This window comes from Suillus paluster, assembly GCF_016628075.1.
Source record: "Suillus paluster strain FC165 chromosome Unknown EDB91scaffold_4, whole genome shotgun sequence".
NCBI classification, from domain to species: domain Eukaryota; kingdom Fungi; phylum Basidiomycota; class Agaricomycetes; order Boletales; family Suillaceae; genus Suillus; species Suillus paluster.
The window spans coordinates 786,920-805,553 of NW_024537564.1; the positions used below are offsets into that span (position 1 = coordinate 786,920).

The window sequence follows — 18,634 nt, forward strand, 5'->3', positions numbered from 1 at the left end:
AAGATGAAGAAAGGTATAGAACATGATATACTAGGGAGAATCTACCAATACAAAAGGAAGGCTTAAGGTCGTAAAGTAGTCCAGTGTCGTGAACAGAAGAACATAACATAACACCACGCCCTCGAATGTGGGCTGTGACCAAAGAACATAGAGTAGTTACCCAGAGAAATGAATTTGGAATATGAAAATGGAATGGAATGGTCATAGACGAGTATACCGACTGACGCTGTCATCAGCCGCGACTCCATCGCTCTCGCTTTCCGAACTGAATGGTTCTGTCTTGATCGCTCGCAAGGCACGGAAAGGACTTTCAGCGGGGCCACCGGGCAAGATGCTGAAATTAATGCTTGTGCCGAAATCAGTGGTGCCTTCCTCGTACATCCTCCGTGCAGCCTCGTACTCGAGCTTCTCTTGCTCGGCTTGTGCCAGGAACGGCTAAAATGTTCGATGAGCTAATCACGAGATTGTGACATGCATTTTTCCGTACCTTGCGCTCATCATCAGTCATCGATCGCCACTTGGCAGCGGCCAAGACGCTTTGCTTAGTCGTCTCCTGTTCGTCACCAAAAATTTCCCTAACTAGAGCAGGATCGGATCGAATGCGCTGCAGGAACATGAAGTACGCGCTAAGAGGCTTCTTAGGCGCATTCGGATCCTTGATGTTACTCTTCCTAGAACGACCCGCTTTCCGTTGTGCGGTGCGGAAAGCGTTCTCCCTCTTGATATCGTCGGGAGTGAGACTCTTCATGTACGCAGCGTTTTCACGCTCTCGAGCCTCTTTGAGAACAGCAGACCGTCGCTTGTAAGGCTGTAAATAACTTGTCAGCTTGTGCAGACCTGGCCAGAGAAATGAAACAAACCTCTTTCTCTTCTGGAGTCAAGTTCGCATACTCCTGACCGGCTTCTTTAGCAGCCTGTGCAACAGTTGAGCTTCCTTGTGCTCGTTGCTTGGTGCCGTTGAATCCAGTCCGTGAAGTACAGCTGCCAAGCACTAGGTGCCAATTTCGGCTGCTTGAGGACAGACTTGAGAGGAGCTACAGTAGAATTAGTGCAAAAGTTAGCAAGACGACGACGGTACAGAACTATATTTGCATACAAGAGTCAGCTAATTTCTCTTCCCTGGAAGGTTCCTCAGTCGATAGCCGCTTCTTGCGGCGCACAGTTGCGTCGCGATCATCGCTAACGCTTACAGACTCGCCGCGACGGGAACTGTAGTTCCTCGTCATTGACGGCATGTTCATCTGCATTGGAGCACTAGAAGACTGGAAACCCAAGCCTGACATGTCTCGTCTTGGCTGGTAGCGTTGGCGTTTGACTCCGTAAGGGTGGTCGGATAGGGGCTGATGGACACGCCCTGACGACGTGGATGCCTCATATTGTGGCGGCTCCCACAATTGAGTCGCCCATGGGGGCGGTCTCAGCGAAGTCTCCGCAGGTGATATGGATGACACGCGAAGACCCGGTGAACTGAGATAACCATCAGAGCCGTCGGCCGGCGATAACGATCTCGGTAGCGCAAATTCTGACGGCGAAAAGGACGCGTTGGGCGTAAAGGTGTAATTGTGACTAGGGTAGGAAAATAGTGAGGGTGGCGATTGTGGATGAGATACAGCACCACGGATTGGTATGGGAGAAGTCGGAGACTCCAGTGATTGGAGTACAGGTTCGTTTAGCCAATGCGACAAATGGCCGCCATCAAGATCAAGCATTGAATGCATATCGTCAAACTGTCCAAATGCGGAATCATAGAATGCGCTGCTGGGTGATGCGTCTGGTATATCAAAGTCTGAGAGGCGATGTGGAGAGGAAGTGTGGTCGGATGTAGGAGAGGATAATGGGTGATGATATGCAAAGTTGTTTGGGGAGTCCCATGAAGGAGCCATGGATGAGCTCATCAATGGGCCCTCTTCAAATTCCAGAGGAAACATCATCTGATCAGAATCTGGCGACAACATATCGTAGGACGAAGTGTCCAAGTAGTTCATCGAATCTTTCATGCCGGTATCAGATAGAGAAATGCGAGGAAGGATATTCGAACGAGGATCGCGATGGGGATAATCTGCCATAGGCATTATAGAGGTAGGAAGGATATGTGAAAGAAAAAAGCAACGCGGGATGTTTGCTTTAATAGTGGGCGGAGGCGCAGGGGGGGACAGCGAATCGGAAGGGGTGTCAACGGGATTCGAGGACATGTACGAACGCCATCGGGCCTGCTTAAGAGGGGCTATCCTTAGCGGCATTCGAATCTTGACTATAGATGCCATAACGGTGAATTTATGACAACCTGACTCGGGTTGAATCAGCAGATTGTGATTCTTGCGAGCTCAATTGGCCCGTACTACTGAAAAGGGGAGTCACTTCGGGATCGGTACCTAATCAGGCTACAGCAAAGGGGAGGAAACCAATTATAAGTTTGTACTCACCTTGGGGGAAAATCCTTGGAACTGTGTGATTCGTTGCTCGATATGAACATAACTAGCGCGCTAGATTGGGAAGGAACGCTAATCCCTGCGAAATCGTTAGTAGTACCTTAGTCCGTAAGATAAAGAATCAAATGTCCTTGAACTTAAGCTATGCCAGCTGTCCTGGCAGCGGCGTGAGCGAAAGCCAGAAAGCGCGTAACGTTGCAAATTGAAGTTACTAAAAATTGTAACTTGGCAAAAAGTTTAGCGTAAAGAAAGGCGCGGCCGGCCCTAAATTAATGAACTATAACTAGTAATTTGGTCCCAAAGATAAGGCTACTATTGTACCATCATCGCCATCCGCCACCGGTGGAACTATAGTTCGCGATATAGGTATGGCGGGACCAGATCATGTCATCTACTCCAACGCTCCATTAGTAAAAACCTGTGTGGCGCTCTCTTCGTTAACTCTGCATATCAATGTTGTTCTACCATGGAAGCTGATCTATTGATTGTGACTACAAAGAAAGGCAAGTCAACCAATCATAGAACTACAATCGATTCTGCGGTACGATATCGCGCATTGTTATAGACACTTTTACCAGGCTGAGATTGGTACATAAGATGCCGGGAGGCGTATCGAGGAATGATTGACAATTTGTCAGAATTATACATGCATATTTTGTCATCACTTACCTCCCATCCTTTGACATCTTTCATAATCTCTCGTTCCCTCGCCAATGCAGCTTGCTGACGACGATATGCATCTCGATCTCCTTCCGCCACCAGCAAAGGGACAAGGTGGATGCGTGACCAAACTTGCTCTCTTTGCAGTTCCCTGTCGGGAGAACAAAGCCCGAATAAGTTTAGTTGGCTTTTTCTGGTACGGCCCGAAAAAATAAAATAGGGCGCAGTGCTGATAAGAACAGCGGCCGGATCCTCACAAGGCCACGTTTCATGGCGAGCACACCATGAAAAGACACGTTTAACAGCCCACTGACACCATGCGCCACTCGGTCGGTGTTTAGAAGATAAACATACCTTCTCTCTAGGTTTCCCATCCCAACACGATAGAACCCGTATGCACACACGGCTGTCACGGCTCCAAGAATGACTAGGCCACTTGGGCCACGGAAAGGAAGGTTTCGTTTATACTTGACGGCCTCGAAGCCCCCGGGAGGAGGCATGTCTCTACGAGCACTATCTTTGAGCTCACGACCATCCTGTACAATTCATTACACCCACTGTCGGTACTGTATTGACACTAAGTTTTGGTAACAGTAAATTAGCGCTGTCATGTTCCACATATATTTAAATGACTCACTCCTTGAATGTTGAACGCGTCGTAGTGGATGGTGGTGAAGGCGGCTTTCGGAGGTCACAGGAAACAGCGTAGCCACGTGACCTGAAGAAACCTGCCCTGAATGCAACCTGAATGATCTGCTCGGCCTTAACTCAAGCTTCGAAATTTAGTATTCTACCACGCGGTGTTATCGATAACCGTACGCGTTGAACCATATCCTTGTTTGATGCGTAACGAATGGACAGCAGGCTTTGCTGGATCGGGAAGATGGTCAGCTGTGGCAAATAACGACACGGGATCATCCACTTGGGCCCAGGCTGGGTACATAACGCACCTATGCAAAGTTTGGTAAACGACTGTCTATTAGTCTACCTAAGGATGGGATTTCGCCTCAGGGTCTTTCATTCGCCCCCGAAGTGCCATCTCGAAAGTCCGTGGGGCGCGCTTGTCCTGGTGCCTCGCATCTTCCGATAATCCTTGGTGCCGAAACTCAAAGCTCTTACACCATTTAAGTTGGTACCTCTTGGAAGGTCTTGGAAGGTTTCACCAGTGAGGCGAGAAATCATTCGTACAGACTCTAGAACAATCGCGTACATACAATTTACACCAGTGCACTGTCGTATCAAAGATGCGACCGCGCGGCACGCCCTGGATTCAAAATTACTACTGAAATTAAAGACACGATACACTGATTACTCGAATTCTGTGACCAGTAAGATAGACTTTGTGATACGGAAGACTCAACGCCGCCAACCAAAAGTTTTTCGATGAGTAATACTGCCCAGCGCTGCCACCTCAGAGCACTGCCATAATGTCCCACATCCACTCCCCAAGTCCCGCCGCTCTTTCTCATCCACAAATGCCTGCACAATCCGTCTCTGCTGCTACTGCGCCACGCCAAAAATCAAAAGCTTATGCTACAGGTATAGCAGCTGGCGTTGAAGTTGAAAAGTATCAGGCAAAATACAAGGAACTGAAGCGAAAAGTCAGAGAAATCGAAACGGTTGGCAATAACGACCTTTGCTCAATGTATTCTCAACTCCTGATGCGTACCTGCTTTTAGGACAATGACAAGATGCAGTACAAGGTCCTCATGGCCAAAAAATCAATCCAGCGCATGAAACTGGAACGAGCGTGAGTAATCTTTACCTGCACACTCAACATGGATCTAATATGACATTAAGTGTCTTGTATGAACGTCTTTCTGCTGTGCCACCTTCTCCAGACATTCACAGTCATGCACTTCCCCCTTCTCACTCTGGTCCTGGGGTTCCTCCCCAACACCCGCGTGATACGGGTGCTACTGGGCATCACCAACATCGTGACCATCGTGATTTTCAACCCGTAGATTTGAACGATCACAATGCTATTGAGTACATGCACAATCATAACAACTTCCGTGTTATTCCTGGTCCAGATGGTCGACCTATGCAAGCACCCGACGGGCCCATTGGTCCAGGAGTTGCGCCTTCCCACGCAATTTCTGCGGTGCACATGTCGAGAGGCGGTTCCGCCTCAGGTCATGACTCTTCCCGGCAGCTGCCACCCCTCTCGCAGTTGACTCCTATACAACATCTTGAGCCTCCGAGGGCGCATGGACATTCACAGGCTCATAGCCCTCATCTTCATCCTCACAGTAATGGTTCTTCGCGTTCGCAATCCTCGCCTTCCAGATCGCGTGGACATCCGATAAGTTCTCAGGCACCTCCCCCGGGATACCACTCAGGAGGTATTCCCCACCCGCAACAGTACTCCCAGGATTCCCTCATACCTGTGCAGCATGGGCATCACAGCCCGCCACATCCGAGTGATAGGGAACGATCTAGAAGGCATGAGACACTCGAGCGTGGCAGCTACCATGGCGATCCTTACACTCATTCACGGCAACATTCTTCTTCACATTCTTCCCCTCGAGCATCGTCGCGTCTCCATAGCCATCGGCCTAACATTAGTCACCCAGATCCAGAATATGAGCGCGATCTAGAGAGAGATCGTGCGTGGCCTCGTCACGAGGGCGAATCTGCTCGAGAATACGTGCCTTCGGGTGCAATGCATGCATCTCCTCCCTCACACCTGAGGCCCAGACCTCCTGTAGACAGGGGAGACTACCAATACTCGCGCGAGCCCATTGGACCCGGTGTGCACGGTCGGTCATCTCGTTCTGATACATCGGGATCTGGTTCCGGATCTGGCTCCGGAAATGGTGGCGGGGATGCACTATCACGGCCGGAAGGTCACACTCAATATTATGACCGAGAAAGGGGACCCTATGCACCCCGTCAAGCAAATCCGCCGCGTAACCCAAGTGAGGACCAAGATGTCATTTATGAAGATGGCCGCTCATACAGCCGCGACCGAACTGGCGGGCATTACGTACTTCCAGAACAGCACCGCCCTCCTGTCGACTCATCGAGGAAACGCTCTCGTAAGGACATGGAGATTGATGGGGATGACGTCGATGATTCCCCTGCGGCGGGTAGTTCAGGGGGCGGAGGGGAAGCCCCGTTGAGGTACCCGGGCGGTCATCTTTCTGACGATCGTGGCCCCAAGAGGCTTCACCAGGATGCGCGTTCTCACGAGCGGGAGGAGGAGGAAGAAGAGGATGGGGTTTCGGATGCTTAGAGAAGTTTTAATTATTTTTTTTTGCGGCGGCGTCGTTGAAAAGTAGGTTGCCTGTTTAGATCTTCTTGAGCCCCAGTACTTGGTGAGATGCTTTCATGGTTTATTGCATGTATGTATATGTTGTTCAGTATTTCTGTGCACTCGCTAGCCCTTTGTATGTTTCATATACCCCGTTTGTCATACTGTGCTCGTCTCATGTGCTCGCAGCTCCATGCTTATCGCCACATATGAAAGAACGACTGTCTCTCGAATTCTATCGGATAGGTCTGACTAGCGAACAACGTCGAACTATGTTTGTCGTGAGAAGGGTACATACGAATAATCGCGGTAGATGTGTAGGCCGGCGGATCAAAGCGTAGATCTCTCCCTTTTGTCCTGTACAGCAATAGACGTCAAGCAATGGCGGCTAGGGGGATTCCCAAAATATGTATTACGCAAAGGGGAATAACAATGGCCCCCAGTAGTATACTATAAGGGACACTAACAGAAACGTCGCAATCACTGATCAAAGAACCCTAGCGCAACCATGCGAGTATCATGATTGCCGTCATCCAATATTCGGCGGCCACAGACTGGTGGACCTTTCCGCAGAAACGTTAGGCCCCGTCCGACCGCGCGCCTTTTGCATAGCTAGTGTAGTGATATGGTTCTGCTTAAACCTGTACAGCTCCATTTTGCCAAGAGGGGCTTTGGGCGCGTAAGTTTTCTGCATACGAGGACGGTAAGATGACTTGGCGGCGCAGCAATAAGGTTGCACAGTCGTCAATGGCGGCGCGGAATCCAGGATGACGTCCATGATGGTGACCCTGCGACCTGTGCGGACTGACTCAGACATGGCACGCTTCCGCGCTTCCAATAGCCGCTGTCGCGTGCGATTGGACATGGGAGACGAAGAACGGTCTACGAGAGGCGGTATCACGTCACCCCGCTTGTCTGTGAATCTTCCAAGATGACGGGTCCGGGAGAGGGGCTGGACTGTCAGAGTTGTTGACTGGATGTGGGAAGTACAATGAGACGGGGTGTCAGGGGAGACGAGCGGGGCCACCTGCTGTGTTCTAGGGTAGAAATCTCGAGGGTTAGTTTCCCAGTAAAATAATATTCTTAGATGGCTCACCTATTGTGTGCTATGAGAAGCGATTTCGCTAGAAGAGAGTGATGCGAAGTGTCAGGAGAGACGAGCGGGCCTTGTGCTCTACCGAGAATTAGCTTCCGAGTTACATTCTTAGATGGCTCACCCGTTGTTTATGAGGTGTATTTGCTCTAGAAGAGAATAATACGGGGTGCCAGGGGAGATGCGCGGGGCTAACCGCCGCTGTGCTCTAGGGTGAAACCCCGAGGATTAGTTTCCGAGTATAGGCATTCTTGGATGGCTCACCTATTGTCTGCCATGAAGACGTGTGATTTCTTTGGATGAGATGGGTGCGGAACTACCCGACTAATGAAGTTGAAGCTTAGAATACTGCGGTACGAGTAGAAGAAGATTTCCATAATGATGGAGTGCGAACTCATTCATGCCTTTCCATTTACATTCAGTCTGATCAACCTGAGATAGATCATGTATGCAGTGGTCTGGTTTGAAATCTGGCGATATCGTGGTAGTGGAGACTCATCCAATACAACCTGTCGACAAATCAGTCAATTCGAGAATCTTGACAAACAGTAATCTCGAAAAAAACCGGTACACACTGGCACGCTCAAGGTTTGAGATCAATGGTTCGAACACACACGGATCGATAACCTAAGCCTAACAACAGAAGATTGTGACTGAGAAGAGCTTCTTCCTGTATAACTGATGCAGCTTGCACGAAATGGAAGACATTCCCGTCATTCACACATATCGCGCACACCGTTTAGATCGTAGCTGCAACGAGGCGGCCGGATCAACGTGTTTATAATATGGCTGTCTGAAGGCTTACTGTTCAATCTTGATGGTATCAGATAGATAATGAAAATTTGGACCAGGAGATAAGTACACGACCTGCCACGACCCATCTAAACTACTACTTCACCGGTAAACATGGTCCGCTGTATAGGGCTTCAACACGTGTAACCCCAAAAATGTCATGGACACTTACAATGCAAATTAGCGGCAATTTCGGCTTCAGCCCTGTCACCGTTTGCGAGCAACTTCTCTTTATTATACAGGAGCTCCTCGCGAGTTTCCGTAGAAAACTCCTGATTTTGTGCTGATTGGATGCCGTTAACATTCCAGCGTCAATCATCAATGATGCCCGTTAGCACGTACTTTCAACGATAGCATCGACTGGACAAGCTTCTTGACAGAAACCGCAGTAAATACATTTCGTCATGTCGATATCTTAGGAAGGACCATATCAGTCGTGAGCCGTTCCACATCACGACGGTACCAGTCTTACCGTATTTAGTTGTTTTTCTTGAACCATCCGCGCGGGCTTCACTCTCGATGGTAATTGCTTGGGCAGGACAAATGGCCTCGCAAAGTTTGCAAGCTAATTATAAGTGTCTTAGTCGCGCACAACGAGGTTGGAGGTGTCCACAAACCAATGCACCGTTCTTCCCCACTGGGATATCGCCGGAGAGCATGCTCTCCACGGAAACGGGGAGACAAAGGACCCTTCTCATATGGATACATTATGGTGTACGGCGGTCTGAAGAAATTCTCCAGAACAATCCACATTCCTGAACGAGTCGTGCATAAACTCGAAATAATGACATTCAAAACGCATACCTCGGACGATCTCGGTAAAGAAGAAGAGATGGACGGCTTTGTCAATGGCACTCTGCCCATCCTTGTATGGGTCGATATCCTTTCCAGGCTCGTCCTTCGCGGTTAAACTTCCTGCACCGAGAGGCGGCGACTTTATCGGGCCTTCCAGTCGGCCGTGGCTTTCCAGATGTTCTGCATGCGAGCAGCGGGTGCTATGAATGTTGCGGTATGCTACTAGGAACGAGGGCAGCGGAGTCGAGCGCTGTGTCGCCAGTATCCTGGGCGAAAAGCCCAATGCAAGACGTGGGCGGGCGAAAGACATGGCGGTCAAAGTCGGCGAGGTTGTTTAACAGCGAACAACTTCTGGCGTGACACTTGTCACACTAGTGTGACAACTCTCATTAGCCAATCGCGTATCCCACATTAATTCACCACTGGACCATCAAGGCCATCGCTGCTCTCCATGTCGACCTCGAAAGCAAAATCAAAAGTTCAACCACTGACCGATCAGGGCACGCGTGCACTTTACATATCGCCCTCGCTTCTAATAACTTCTTCGATCAGATAGACATACAGCAGACATACTCTCGTCTGCAGAATGAGCTTCAAAACCTTGCTGGGAAGATAGGCGAGCTGGAGCAAGAGGCAGAAGAGCACGGGTACGCTTTTCCTCCTTATTTTCTACCACCATCAAAATTAACTTGCATTAGACTTGTCCTTTCCACTTTGAACGAAGCACTTCAAGTGGAACCTGGTCGGAAGTGCTTCCGCTTGATCGGCGGCGTTCTAGTTGAGCGTACAGTCAAGGATGTAGTTCCTGCTTTGCAAACAAATCGCGAAGGCGTATGTACTCTTTTCTAAGATGTTACCTGACTTCCTGATACTTGCGTATGTTTAGATCAGAAAAGTCATTGCCAACCTTGCTGAGCAATATACCGCGAAGGAACGCGACTTTGATACTTTTAAGCGTGACTATAATGCTCGCCCAATAAGCAGGGCGTAATGTGGTATTCAAATATTTGCGATGTGCGCTTTTTCTGCCTACCTTGCGCTATCACTGATTGATATCGTCAGGCTACCCGATCACGCAGGCAGCAGCAGCAGCAGCGCGACTTACTATGCACGGCAAAGTCGAAGATCTAGTTGCATATCGTTTTGCTTTGCACTGAGTTCTCATCGTCTCAGAATTTTGTTTTGTTGTAGCCCACAACGCGATTTGCAGAACTCCGTAGCTACTGGCAGCAGTGTTATCAACTGATACCTACGTGCACATGGTTCGACACTATGAAATTAATCTTGTAATTTTCTTGGCACTGTCTCTGTTAAAGATTGAAGAATAAAGCGCTGGCGGGTATGTACTAAGTATGAGGCTTTATATCCACAGCCACCAGAAATTGACCAGAAGGATGTTCTCACCAGTTCCAACTGACTCGCACCTCACCACGTCATTACTTATGCCAACGACACTTGAGTCCCTCCCAGTTGAGCTCATTGCTACGATCCTTGGCGAATTAGACCTTGCGTCGCTAGTCAAAGTGTCGTGTTTGTCTCGGAGACTAAGACATGTTGCTTCAGACTCGTCGTTAAACCCGTGGAGGCGCCCAATTCTCCAAACCCTGGCTAGTGGTAACTACGAACAGAGTTTATACCACCTTAGTATTCGTTCAATCGTACCCAGAAGCAATTGGATCGACATCCTTGCGCTCGCGCCGCCGGGTTTCTTGCTGTTTGAATCATCCCTTCCGAACTTGAAGGCTTCCGAGTGGGAAGAATGCTTCCGCAAACGATTTCTTCCTGGATGGCTCAAATGGAAGAAGGAGAATACTTGGAGAGTGTCCTATCTCAAGTATGTATATCTCGCGTTGTCGCTGAAATATGAATGACACAGGTCGTAGAATGTTGTATCGTGTCTGGCACAGAGCTTACACATCCTGCACTACGGATGAAGCTTGGACCAAGTAAATTGTGTGTATGCATGCGGATAGATGTTTCTAAGCAAGACGTGACCTAGATATGTCGTGCTTAACCGCAATGGTTCAGTCAACGAACTAGAATCATCCTCGCGGGGGTTTAGCCCCATGGCCATTTTTGCCGAGATGCAGTAAGCTCATAGCACGTTGTTGATCAACGTCCATCCTCCGCTACACGCTTGTCGCTTACAGAGCAACAGATTTCAAAGTAACCTCTCACATCTGACACCCACAATAAGAGTTGGTATTTGCTCCGTGTAGCCGTGTTATCGCTAACGTGCTAGAAGGTGGTCGTCACATTTTCTGACGTGCGGGTCATCGCGATTGGAGTTCTTCACATGCGTCGGTCGTCGTTGACTGACAATCACAATGCGCGCGCTTTTCTCCATCCTCCCGGTATCGAGGCCACTGATGCCCTTGGAGTAAATAGCCGGGTGTTGCATGACTCCCCTTATGGACATGAGCGTGATGGCCCTTCTGGTAATAATAACCAATATTCTTGCTCCATTTGTGATAAATTTATTTCTTAGCGGTTTCGCAGTCCGATAGTTGTCTCGTACAACAAGCTTACGCATCCCTTGCCGGCGGAATCTCATCGCAATTATCCGTTTTACACTCCCGGCGGGGGAGATAGACGATGGGGATCTCTTGAGGAGCAAGGGCTACAGTGGGTGGGCGGTTTAATGTTTGTGGAAGTGCCTTGCTGTCGTTCGAGATACTTACTGGCAATATACCAGGGTCACGGTGCAGGTGATTAGACCAAGGGTGAGAGGGTATGTGGAAGACTGAGTCTGAGTTTGGGGCCAGTTGGAATCACTTTGCCTCGTTCACCTGGCAGGATCTACTAACAATAGCACCGTGGATGAAAGAGAGGGTGACCAAAGTTATTGATGGTCCCGGTCTCGGAATATAACACTTCGTCTCTTCTCGTCTTCCATGAACTTATATTTCCACCTGAACTTCGTCATACCTTTGTGCTCTTTGGCAAGTCTTGTGACACCACCTGCACAGCATGAGCTACATCACTTCGCGATCTTTGTCGTGTGGGCTGACCAAGGTGAGACATGGCACCTTGTCCGCTGGGCTTCGGTCAGGACCAGCAACCTCGGTCATATGTTGCTCTTATTGTCAATTTCTGCACGGTAGGCCGGCTTTTTGTCCTTCTCAGCACGGCAGCGACATCGAAGGTTTCATATGTCTTCCTCGTCATAGATCAGTAAGGAACATGTCGGTCATCTTTCCTCATTAGGCGCTGATATCGCTTCGACCCTGCAACAATGGATTTCTGCCCAAGGTGAAAGTCCGCGAAACTGGAATTGTAGCTCGGATGTTGACCCCGGACAGGTGGCCTCTTACCTTTAAATGTGGTTCAATCTGTGGACCAAACCCTGCACATTTTTATCGCTTTTATATATTTCTTTTAATCGACGTCGCCGGCCAACGTCGCCCACCTTCCTTACTATCATTTTTATATTCTGCTACAATGCCGACGGTGAGTGATGCATTGCCAGAACGAGATTCGGTTGACTGATTATGATTAGCTCTTACACCCGTGGATGTGCTCTTCATGCCCCAAGAACTTCACTCGTAAGGGTGATCTTACTCGCCACCAGCAGCTGCATACCGGAATCAAGTGAGTTCTGTGGTCATATTGAAGCATCGCGCAAGTTGACAGTCTTGGCTTCTAGGCCACACATCTGCGAATCATGTGGAAAGGGGTTTGCCCAGTATTCGGGCCTCAAGACGCATCGCAACACACAGTACGTGCGTTCGCTTCTGCATTCCGAATCATATTGACTGTTCCATAGCACCAAGGCCAAACCTTACGTGTGTGGCATTGGTACTTGTACGAAGGCGTTCAGTGATCCCTCGTCTTGCACTCGCCATCGAAAGGAAACTCACAGACGCGAGGGCGCGTACAAGTGCACTGTACCAGAATGTGGCACGAGGTCAGTTTTGAATATTGCCATTAGTTCTGTTAAGTCGAGCTCATACGCTATTAGAATTAAACGGCGATCCGCTTTTGTCGCACACATGAAGAAGCATGGAATCGATGCCCGCACACTAGACTTGAATGCCATCGCCTCGTCGGCAGATAAGAACAATTCCCAAGAGTCCGACTTCCATTTTTTGCCTCCCTTCGTATCCGATGCTCCTTACCAGCCTCCTTCAGGGACGGGCTCGAAAACTGCTGTTGGTAAGTACAGAACACATGCCACTTCCAGACATTACTGACGACGATTTAGCACATTGGAATCCCCCTGCTCCGATGCCGACGAGCAATTACCAGACGTTCGTTCCTCAGTATGGTGGGGCCTCCGGCGTGGCTGACGGCATGTATGAGTATACTTGGCCGTCCGAAACTGGCACTGGACAACCTATTCCTTCGTCCGTACCCGCGCCAGTGCCGTCTGCGTGCCCTCCTACACATATCGACGATTCCATTTTCGACGCCGGATACGACGGATACTTACAATCCAATGACACGTTCTCTCGGTTACCCTCTCCGTACGCATCAGTGACGCCGCATTTGCCACCTCTTCTGGACGGCTTCACAGACTGTCTTGGATCTCGCATGCGATCGCTGTCCTCTTCACCGGCCACGTCTTCTAGCTCTGCACTGGATGCTCCTTTGGATTATGCATTCTTGGACCACAACGCACTCTTTGACCACAATGCACCGAACCCATACCTTTTGTTCAGCACCGCTTGATTTATCGCACTAATACACTTTACGCATCTAACGGAACTCGACTTTTTATTCATAATTTATACCGCAGTCACTGATTACCACTGTATTACTACATACCTCTCAATATTCTCGATCATATGTTCTATGAAACACTCATGTCTTATTACCCTGATACCAATGGCCCTTAATATATATCCTTTCGAGGCCTCTGATGATAGTAGAGAAAGAAGTGCGCCCGATATTGATGTGACAGCTTGGAGTACTCACAATCTGACAACAAACGTAAATAACGCCCACTGACTGCTGACACCAAGGATTTCTCAAGGTCCTCAGGCGTCTGTCCATTCTGTCCATCTTCATAGTCAACCTTGCTCAAATTTTGCGGCGTGGGGCACCGCTGGCTTCCCCTGCGAAGCTTTTTTCGTGTCCGAAGTCGCGCTGGTAGCTTTTGCTCTGCAAAAAGGAACATGCTAGCATCACCACTGTACCCCACGTCCTCCTTTGCTCCTCAGCTTGCATCCGATGATCATTCCCAATTTCGCCCTGCCAGAGACATCGAAGCTTTCAATAGCTTACTTCCACCGCCGATCGAATTCGTAGAAGGCTCATCTTCTGGCGCTCTCGCAGTCGCGGAGGGTAAGTATGAGCCTATCAATGCCACACCGAAGGCATCGCAAAATAATGTGAGTGCGTGAAATGGTTCTATCACAAAGCAGCTCACCTGTGAGAACCTACCAGGTTCGCGAACGTCCTCGAACACCCTCCGCTCCCCTAATTTCGCCCTCAAAACAAACGACGTCTCCCTCGTCAACGAAGCATGGCTCGTTATTCACCGGAGTCCTCGACTTTTCATGGCCTTGGCCTGCTGGTCACAATATCGGTAACGGCCTTCATAATACGGGGAATACATGCTTCTTGAACAGTGCTTTGCAATGTCTTCTCCACACGCCTCCCCTCCTCAATGTCTTAACGGCGCACTCAAAGTCTGACCCATGTGAGGATAATCTTGATAACTATCAGTCAATCTTACTCTGGTATGTAGGTCGAGTAAAAGGGGGCTTTTGCATGTCATGTAGTCTTCGACAAGTGATGCTTGACTCCCATCAGAAGAAGCATTCTTCCACGCCGTACGGCATTGTCTCGAAGTTGCACAGTGCGTCCTGCGTCCCTTACTGTAACATGTGTCCAATTATACTTTTCTAGTCATTGCAAAACACATGCGGAAGGGCAGGCAGGAGGATTCTCATGAATTCCTTCGCTATGCCATCGACGCTTTACAAAAATCATGCCTAGCTGGTTACCCACAGTGAGTGTGTTATTCCATTTCCACCTATGTGGCCGTTGACAAGCATCTCGGAAGAAAAATCGATCCCAAACTTGCGGAGACCACCTGGGTTCACAAGATATTCGGCGGTCGGCTTCGGTCACGAGTGACATGCAAAGAGTGCCACCACAACAGTGACACATTTGATAGCATGTTGGACGTGAGCTTAGACATATATGGCTCAAATAGTGTCAGAGACGCTTTTCGGAAGTTTGTCGCTGTCGACTATCTTAAAGGGTCAGACAAATATAAGTGCGAAAAGTAAGCAATATTTAATAGTAGGCATGGTCACATCTGATACGCAAAACTCTTGCAGGTGCAAGAAGCCGGTCGTTGCCGAAAAGCGGTTTACCATTCACGATGCGCCTGCAGTGTTGACTATCCACCTCAAGCGCTTCTCGCCGCTCGGTCGGAAGATCGGACATTTTGTCCACTACGACGACCGCATCACCCTGAAGCCGTTCATGAGTGAGGGTCAATTTGGCCCAACATATTCATTATACGGTGTCATTTGTCATGCAGGCGGGGGGCCAAATTCGGGCCACTATTATGCCATGGTCAAAGGTGCCAATGGTATATGGTACGAGATGAACGACGACAGCGTATCACTTCACCGTGGCACCCCTGGCTCTCTGAAGAATGCATATATGCTGTTTTACATCAGGGAGAAAGGCCAATCTCTCGAGGCTGCCATCACTCGCCCCTCGATGACTCCCCGGAATGTTGTTGCCGGAATGAAGAAGAGGAAAGCTGTAGATTCTGAAGACGACGGCGGTGACGACCTTGGTGTCAAAACTGACCGACCATTCATCGGGCCTCTCCTCCCTTCCCCAATGGCGAATGATGCGGAGGTACATAAAAAGCCTAAAATCGATGACAAGGATCCTCAGGCTGAGAGCATCAAGAAGAAAATTGAGGCCGTTCACAAGGTTCCTAGCACGAGCACGAGCACTGCCCTCACGAGCCTCTCGCAATACAATGACGATGACGACGACAGCGAATCGCCAGTTGGAACTCCCATTGACCTTAAGCCGCCTTCAAGCACCACTGAGTCACTCACCACTGCTTCACCGCCTCCCCCTGGTCCTCCTACATCACCTCCGCCTCCCATTTCCAGTACCTCATCCATTAGCTCCACACAACTAAACAGTACCCCTTCATCGGGCATTCCGCCAAGCAACTTCTATGCCTCGTCATCAAAGAATAACGATAAGAAGCGCAAATCGCCAGATTACGATGACGATGACGAGCAGACGCCTCGGAAGCACTACGCCCGCGTACCCTTGCATACCCAATCTTCCAGGCAACCACACAGTCGCCGGAAGTCATCGTTTGGCGGTGGTGCTGTTAATCCTTACAGCAAGCTAGCAGGAAGTAACACCCTGCACCAACATCGATCGGATAGTTGGCAAAGACCTCCGCAACAGTATGGTAAGAAGAAGAAAAGGATGATCATGTAGACCAGTTGTTCTTGGTATCAATCCTAGAGTATAAGCTCACATCATATGTTCACGACCCTGTACTGAAGGTCAAGAAAGCTCTCTACTACAGCTTTGCTTTTATATTATCAGAAGAGAAAGTCACAGACTTTGCATTGCCTTCCTGTCCGTCTTCCCACCAGACAACAGTCACGGTGGTGTCATCTCGATAGCTCCTGGCAAGCGGAGCAGGTATGCTCATCAGCTTCCTCAAATCCTCAGCATCACCTCCACCAAATGCATTCCGGATTAAATGTGAGCTGATGTTCTCTTCTTCAAACGACCAGGAGCCACTGCTGTTATTTCGTTTTTTATCCTTGCCTTCCACAGTCGGTGCTCCTGAGGTTGTTGGTACGAGGTCTGGAAGGGCTCTTTTGGAGACGACGCCTTTGAGACCCTTTAAATGTCCGCCAACAAGGGCTACGACATCCTCTGAGCTGAGTTTATCCCATAGCCCGTCGGTTGCAAGTACCACGAAACGTGATGCGGGTGATTTTGATAGCCGGGCAACACTGCCAAAGTCAAAGTCGCGGTGAGTAACGACAGGGGTGGCAGTAACGTATGGTGGAGTCTTGAATGTCGAAGGGGGCGGACGCAATGGTTGACCATTCCCCACAAGGAAGGCGCGGTTTAGTCTGAATAGACCGACAATCAGCAATCGTCGCCGTCGATCTTGCCATTAGCAAATTTAAAATAACGTACACGTCTTGTACATCGCGGGGCCATTTGTATCGGGCATCTCCGAACGCGCGACTGGGTTCAAGACCACCAAGTACGCGACCTGCTCGTATGACACTACCCGCCTCATCGGGAGGATGTTCAGACTGAATCCTGAGTATCGATACAGTAAGAAGGTGCAACGGAAATTAAAATTAATTGAGTTAGCAAACCTCCTCAATTCATTTGGGTTTCGACCGGTCTGGTCTTCGCTAAGAACTTCGACGCGCCACGAGCCCTGACCTTCCTCGTTTTCTTCCCAAATGCCGGCAACTGCGCGACTGTCCCCTGAGCAAGCTACGTATAGATGCCGATGGGCGGTGTCGAAAACGGCCATCAGTGCGCAGCTACCTGGATATAGAAAAGCACGTCATGACGTGAAAAGACATGTAGAGTTTGCGCCGTACCTGAAACAGCAGGAAGCATCGTCTGTAGTGCCAGCGGATGCTTGCTAAGATCAGGAAGGATGTTCTTCTTTATGGACTCAGCATCCAAGTTCGCAGCGAGAACCGAGAGAGGTGCGTTGACCGAGTTCCTGGTCTAGCTTAGGTGAACGCATTCTGAATGGCAAGAGATATTCTCTCTGGGTTTTGAGGGTCCTCGGGAGATTTTGGCAAAGAAGTGCGAAAAATCAACTTTAAGTTTTCCAGAAGTCCGGATTTCGGGACGTCTATGGAGTGAATCAGGGAGGATAATTCCAGGACAACGGCGTTGATGAGAGTCTTGGAAAGAAGGCGAGATGTATGAGGTCCACCGTGACCATCCATAACGGTGAAGAACAACCAGTCACCTGGGGCAGATGGGTCAGAGGGGTCACGGGCAATTATAGCATGTGCATGTGCATCTTCCAGGGGATCATTGGCGGCAACAGACGCCGTGGCGTATTTCCATAGTGTGTTATCAGGTCTTGAAAAACTGTCAGAAGACGCGTTCTCTATAAGGCGGTCTCTAACAGCGTTCTTTGACAGAAGAGAAAATGTGCGGTTGGTCATAACCGGTTTTCCGTCCGCGCCGCGTACTTTGACGGCAAGGTCAAATGTCTGCTGCTTGGTGAAAGTATAATAGAGGTAACTTGGCGTGCCAATAAGAACGGTGGTTGCAGCCAGTGGTTTCCACGCTCTTCGAAGCATTCCCGAGAGTCCTGAGAGCAGTTAACTGGTATACAGTAATAAATGGTTGCAGCTGTGAAACGATAAACGTAATTCACGAAGTGTGCAGAGCACGCACGTTAAAAAAGGCAGAGAGTCTACCGACAGCGCCAGTCTGGTGTTGGCTTTACCGCGGCAAGCCTGAAACGTTGCAGCAACTACGCAACGGTTTGTGAGAAGCAGCGAATGTGTGAAAATTAATAACACTGGTAGTGACACTCACAAAGGGTATTTCCTTCTGCTTAAGACAGCGCCGAACGATGTCAGCCGCAAGTCAGCCGACGCTTGACCG

The 18,634-nt window shown here is 49.4% G+C and overlaps 10 protein-coding genes across 10 annotated transcripts; 5 read left to right on the forward strand and 5 right to left on the reverse strand.

Moving 5' to 3' along the window:
* Nucleotides 1-201: 201 nt before the first annotated feature.
* Nucleotides 202-2,192, reverse strand: EDB91DRAFT_1243295 (uncharacterized protein; the record flags this gene model as incomplete). The annotated part of the gene is made up of 5 exons (XM_041322276.1): nt 202-435; nt 488-808; nt 861-934; nt 993-1,034; nt 1,097-2,192. The coding sequence occupies 5 exons, from the start codon at nt 2,190-2,192 to the stop codon at nt 202-204; spliced, it is 1,767 nt and encodes a 588-aa protein (XP_041182621.1).
* Nucleotides 2,193-2,656: 464 nt separating this feature from the next.
* Nucleotides 2,657-4,359, reverse strand: EDB91DRAFT_1103130 (GRIM-19 protein-domain-containing protein). The gene is made up of 7 exons (XM_041317321.1): nt 4,040-4,359; nt 3,909-3,959; nt 3,727-3,862; nt 3,648-3,666; nt 3,444-3,593; nt 3,099-3,240; nt 2,657-3,008 (listed from the first exon to the last, which is right to left on the reverse strand). The coding sequence occupies exons 2-7, from the start codon at nt 3,918-3,920 to the stop codon at nt 2,946-2,948; spliced, it is 522 nt and encodes a 173-aa protein (XP_041182622.1). The 5' UTR covers nt 3,921-3,959; nt 4,040-4,359; the 3' UTR covers nt 2,657-2,945.
* A 157-nt stretch (nt 4,360-4,516) lies between these two features.
* EDB91DRAFT_1293158 (uncharacterized protein) lies at nt 4,517-6,780 on the forward strand (the record flags this gene model as incomplete). The annotated part of the gene is made up of 3 exons (XM_041324874.1): nt 4,517-4,708; nt 4,769-4,839; nt 4,890-6,780. 3 exons carry the CDS (start codon nt 4,517-4,519, stop codon nt 6,325-6,327), a joined length of 1,701 nt encoding a protein of 566 aa, XP_041182623.1. The 3' UTR covers nt 6,328-6,780.
* EDB91DRAFT_523368 (uncharacterized protein) lies at nt 6,601-8,123 on the reverse strand. The gene is made up of 4 exons (XM_041327572.1): nt 7,703-8,123; nt 7,563-7,646; nt 7,442-7,519; nt 6,601-7,382 (listed from the first exon to the last, which is right to left on the reverse strand). Exons 1-4 carry the CDS (start codon nt 7,834-7,836, stop codon nt 6,875-6,877), a joined length of 804 nt encoding a protein of 267 aa, XP_041182624.1. The 5' UTR covers nt 7,837-8,123; the 3' UTR covers nt 6,601-6,874.
* EDB91DRAFT_523297 (Ndufs8, NADH:ubiquinone oxidoreductase 23 kd subunit) lies at nt 8,059-9,686 on the reverse strand. Its single transcript, XM_041327571.1, has 7 exons — nt 9,035-9,686; nt 8,848-8,985; nt 8,703-8,795; nt 8,573-8,644; nt 8,403-8,513; nt 8,244-8,352; nt 8,059-8,188 (listed from the first exon to the last, which is right to left on the reverse strand). The coding sequence occupies exons 1-6, from the start codon at nt 9,333-9,335 to the stop codon at nt 8,333-8,335; spliced, it is 735 nt and encodes a 244-aa protein (XP_041182625.1). The 5' UTR covers nt 9,336-9,686; the 3' UTR covers nt 8,059-8,188; nt 8,244-8,332.
* On the forward strand, nt 9,395-10,295 carry EDB91DRAFT_523375 (Prefoldin beta-like protein). Its single transcript, XM_041327573.1, has 5 exons — nt 9,395-9,525; nt 9,582-9,672; nt 9,724-9,856; nt 9,912-10,039; nt 10,112-10,295. The coding sequence occupies exons 1-4, from the start codon at nt 9,477-9,479 to the stop codon at nt 10,014-10,016; spliced, it is 378 nt and encodes a 125-aa protein (XP_041182626.1). The 5' UTR covers nt 9,395-9,476; the 3' UTR covers nt 10,017-10,039; nt 10,112-10,295.
* Nucleotides 10,296-10,467: 172 nt separating this feature from the next.
* Nucleotides 10,468-11,896, forward strand: EDB91DRAFT_1044592 (uncharacterized protein; the record flags this gene model as incomplete). The annotated part of the gene is made up of 7 exons (XM_041313137.1): nt 10,468-10,859; nt 10,909-10,971; nt 11,025-11,114; nt 11,184-11,223; nt 11,271-11,493; nt 11,533-11,691; nt 11,754-11,896. 7 exons carry the CDS (start codon nt 10,468-10,470, stop codon nt 11,894-11,896), a joined length of 1,110 nt encoding a protein of 369 aa, XP_041182627.1.
* Nucleotides 11,897-12,466: 570 nt separating this feature from the next.
* EDB91DRAFT_1243301 (uncharacterized protein) lies at nt 12,467-13,696 on the forward strand (the record flags this gene model as incomplete). The annotated part of the gene is made up of 6 exons (XM_041322277.1): nt 12,467-12,475; nt 12,525-12,616; nt 12,672-12,743; nt 12,792-12,932; nt 12,987-13,180; nt 13,230-13,696. The coding sequence occupies 6 exons, from the start codon at nt 12,467-12,469 to the stop codon at nt 13,694-13,696; spliced, it is 975 nt and encodes a 324-aa protein (XP_041182628.1).
* A 254-nt stretch (nt 13,697-13,950) lies between these two features.
* Nucleotides 13,951-16,768, forward strand: EDB91DRAFT_523545 (cysteine proteinase). Its single transcript, XM_041327574.1, has 5 exons — nt 13,951-14,358; nt 14,414-14,828; nt 14,879-14,981; nt 15,036-15,260; nt 15,316-16,768. Exons 1-5 carry the CDS (start codon nt 14,143-14,145, stop codon nt 16,457-16,459), a joined length of 2,103 nt encoding a protein of 700 aa, XP_041182629.1. The 5' UTR covers nt 13,951-14,142; the 3' UTR covers nt 16,460-16,768.
* EDB91DRAFT_1234557 (phosphatase 2C-like domain-containing protein) lies at nt 16,545-18,324 on the reverse strand (the record flags this gene model as incomplete). The annotated part of the gene is made up of 5 exons (XM_041321218.1): nt 16,545-17,112; nt 17,180-17,308; nt 17,368-17,545; nt 17,602-17,729; nt 17,750-18,324. 5 exons carry the CDS (start codon nt 18,322-18,324, stop codon nt 16,545-16,547), a joined length of 1,578 nt encoding a protein of 525 aa, XP_041182630.1.
* Between the last annotated feature and the right edge of the window lie 310 nt (nt 18,325-18,634).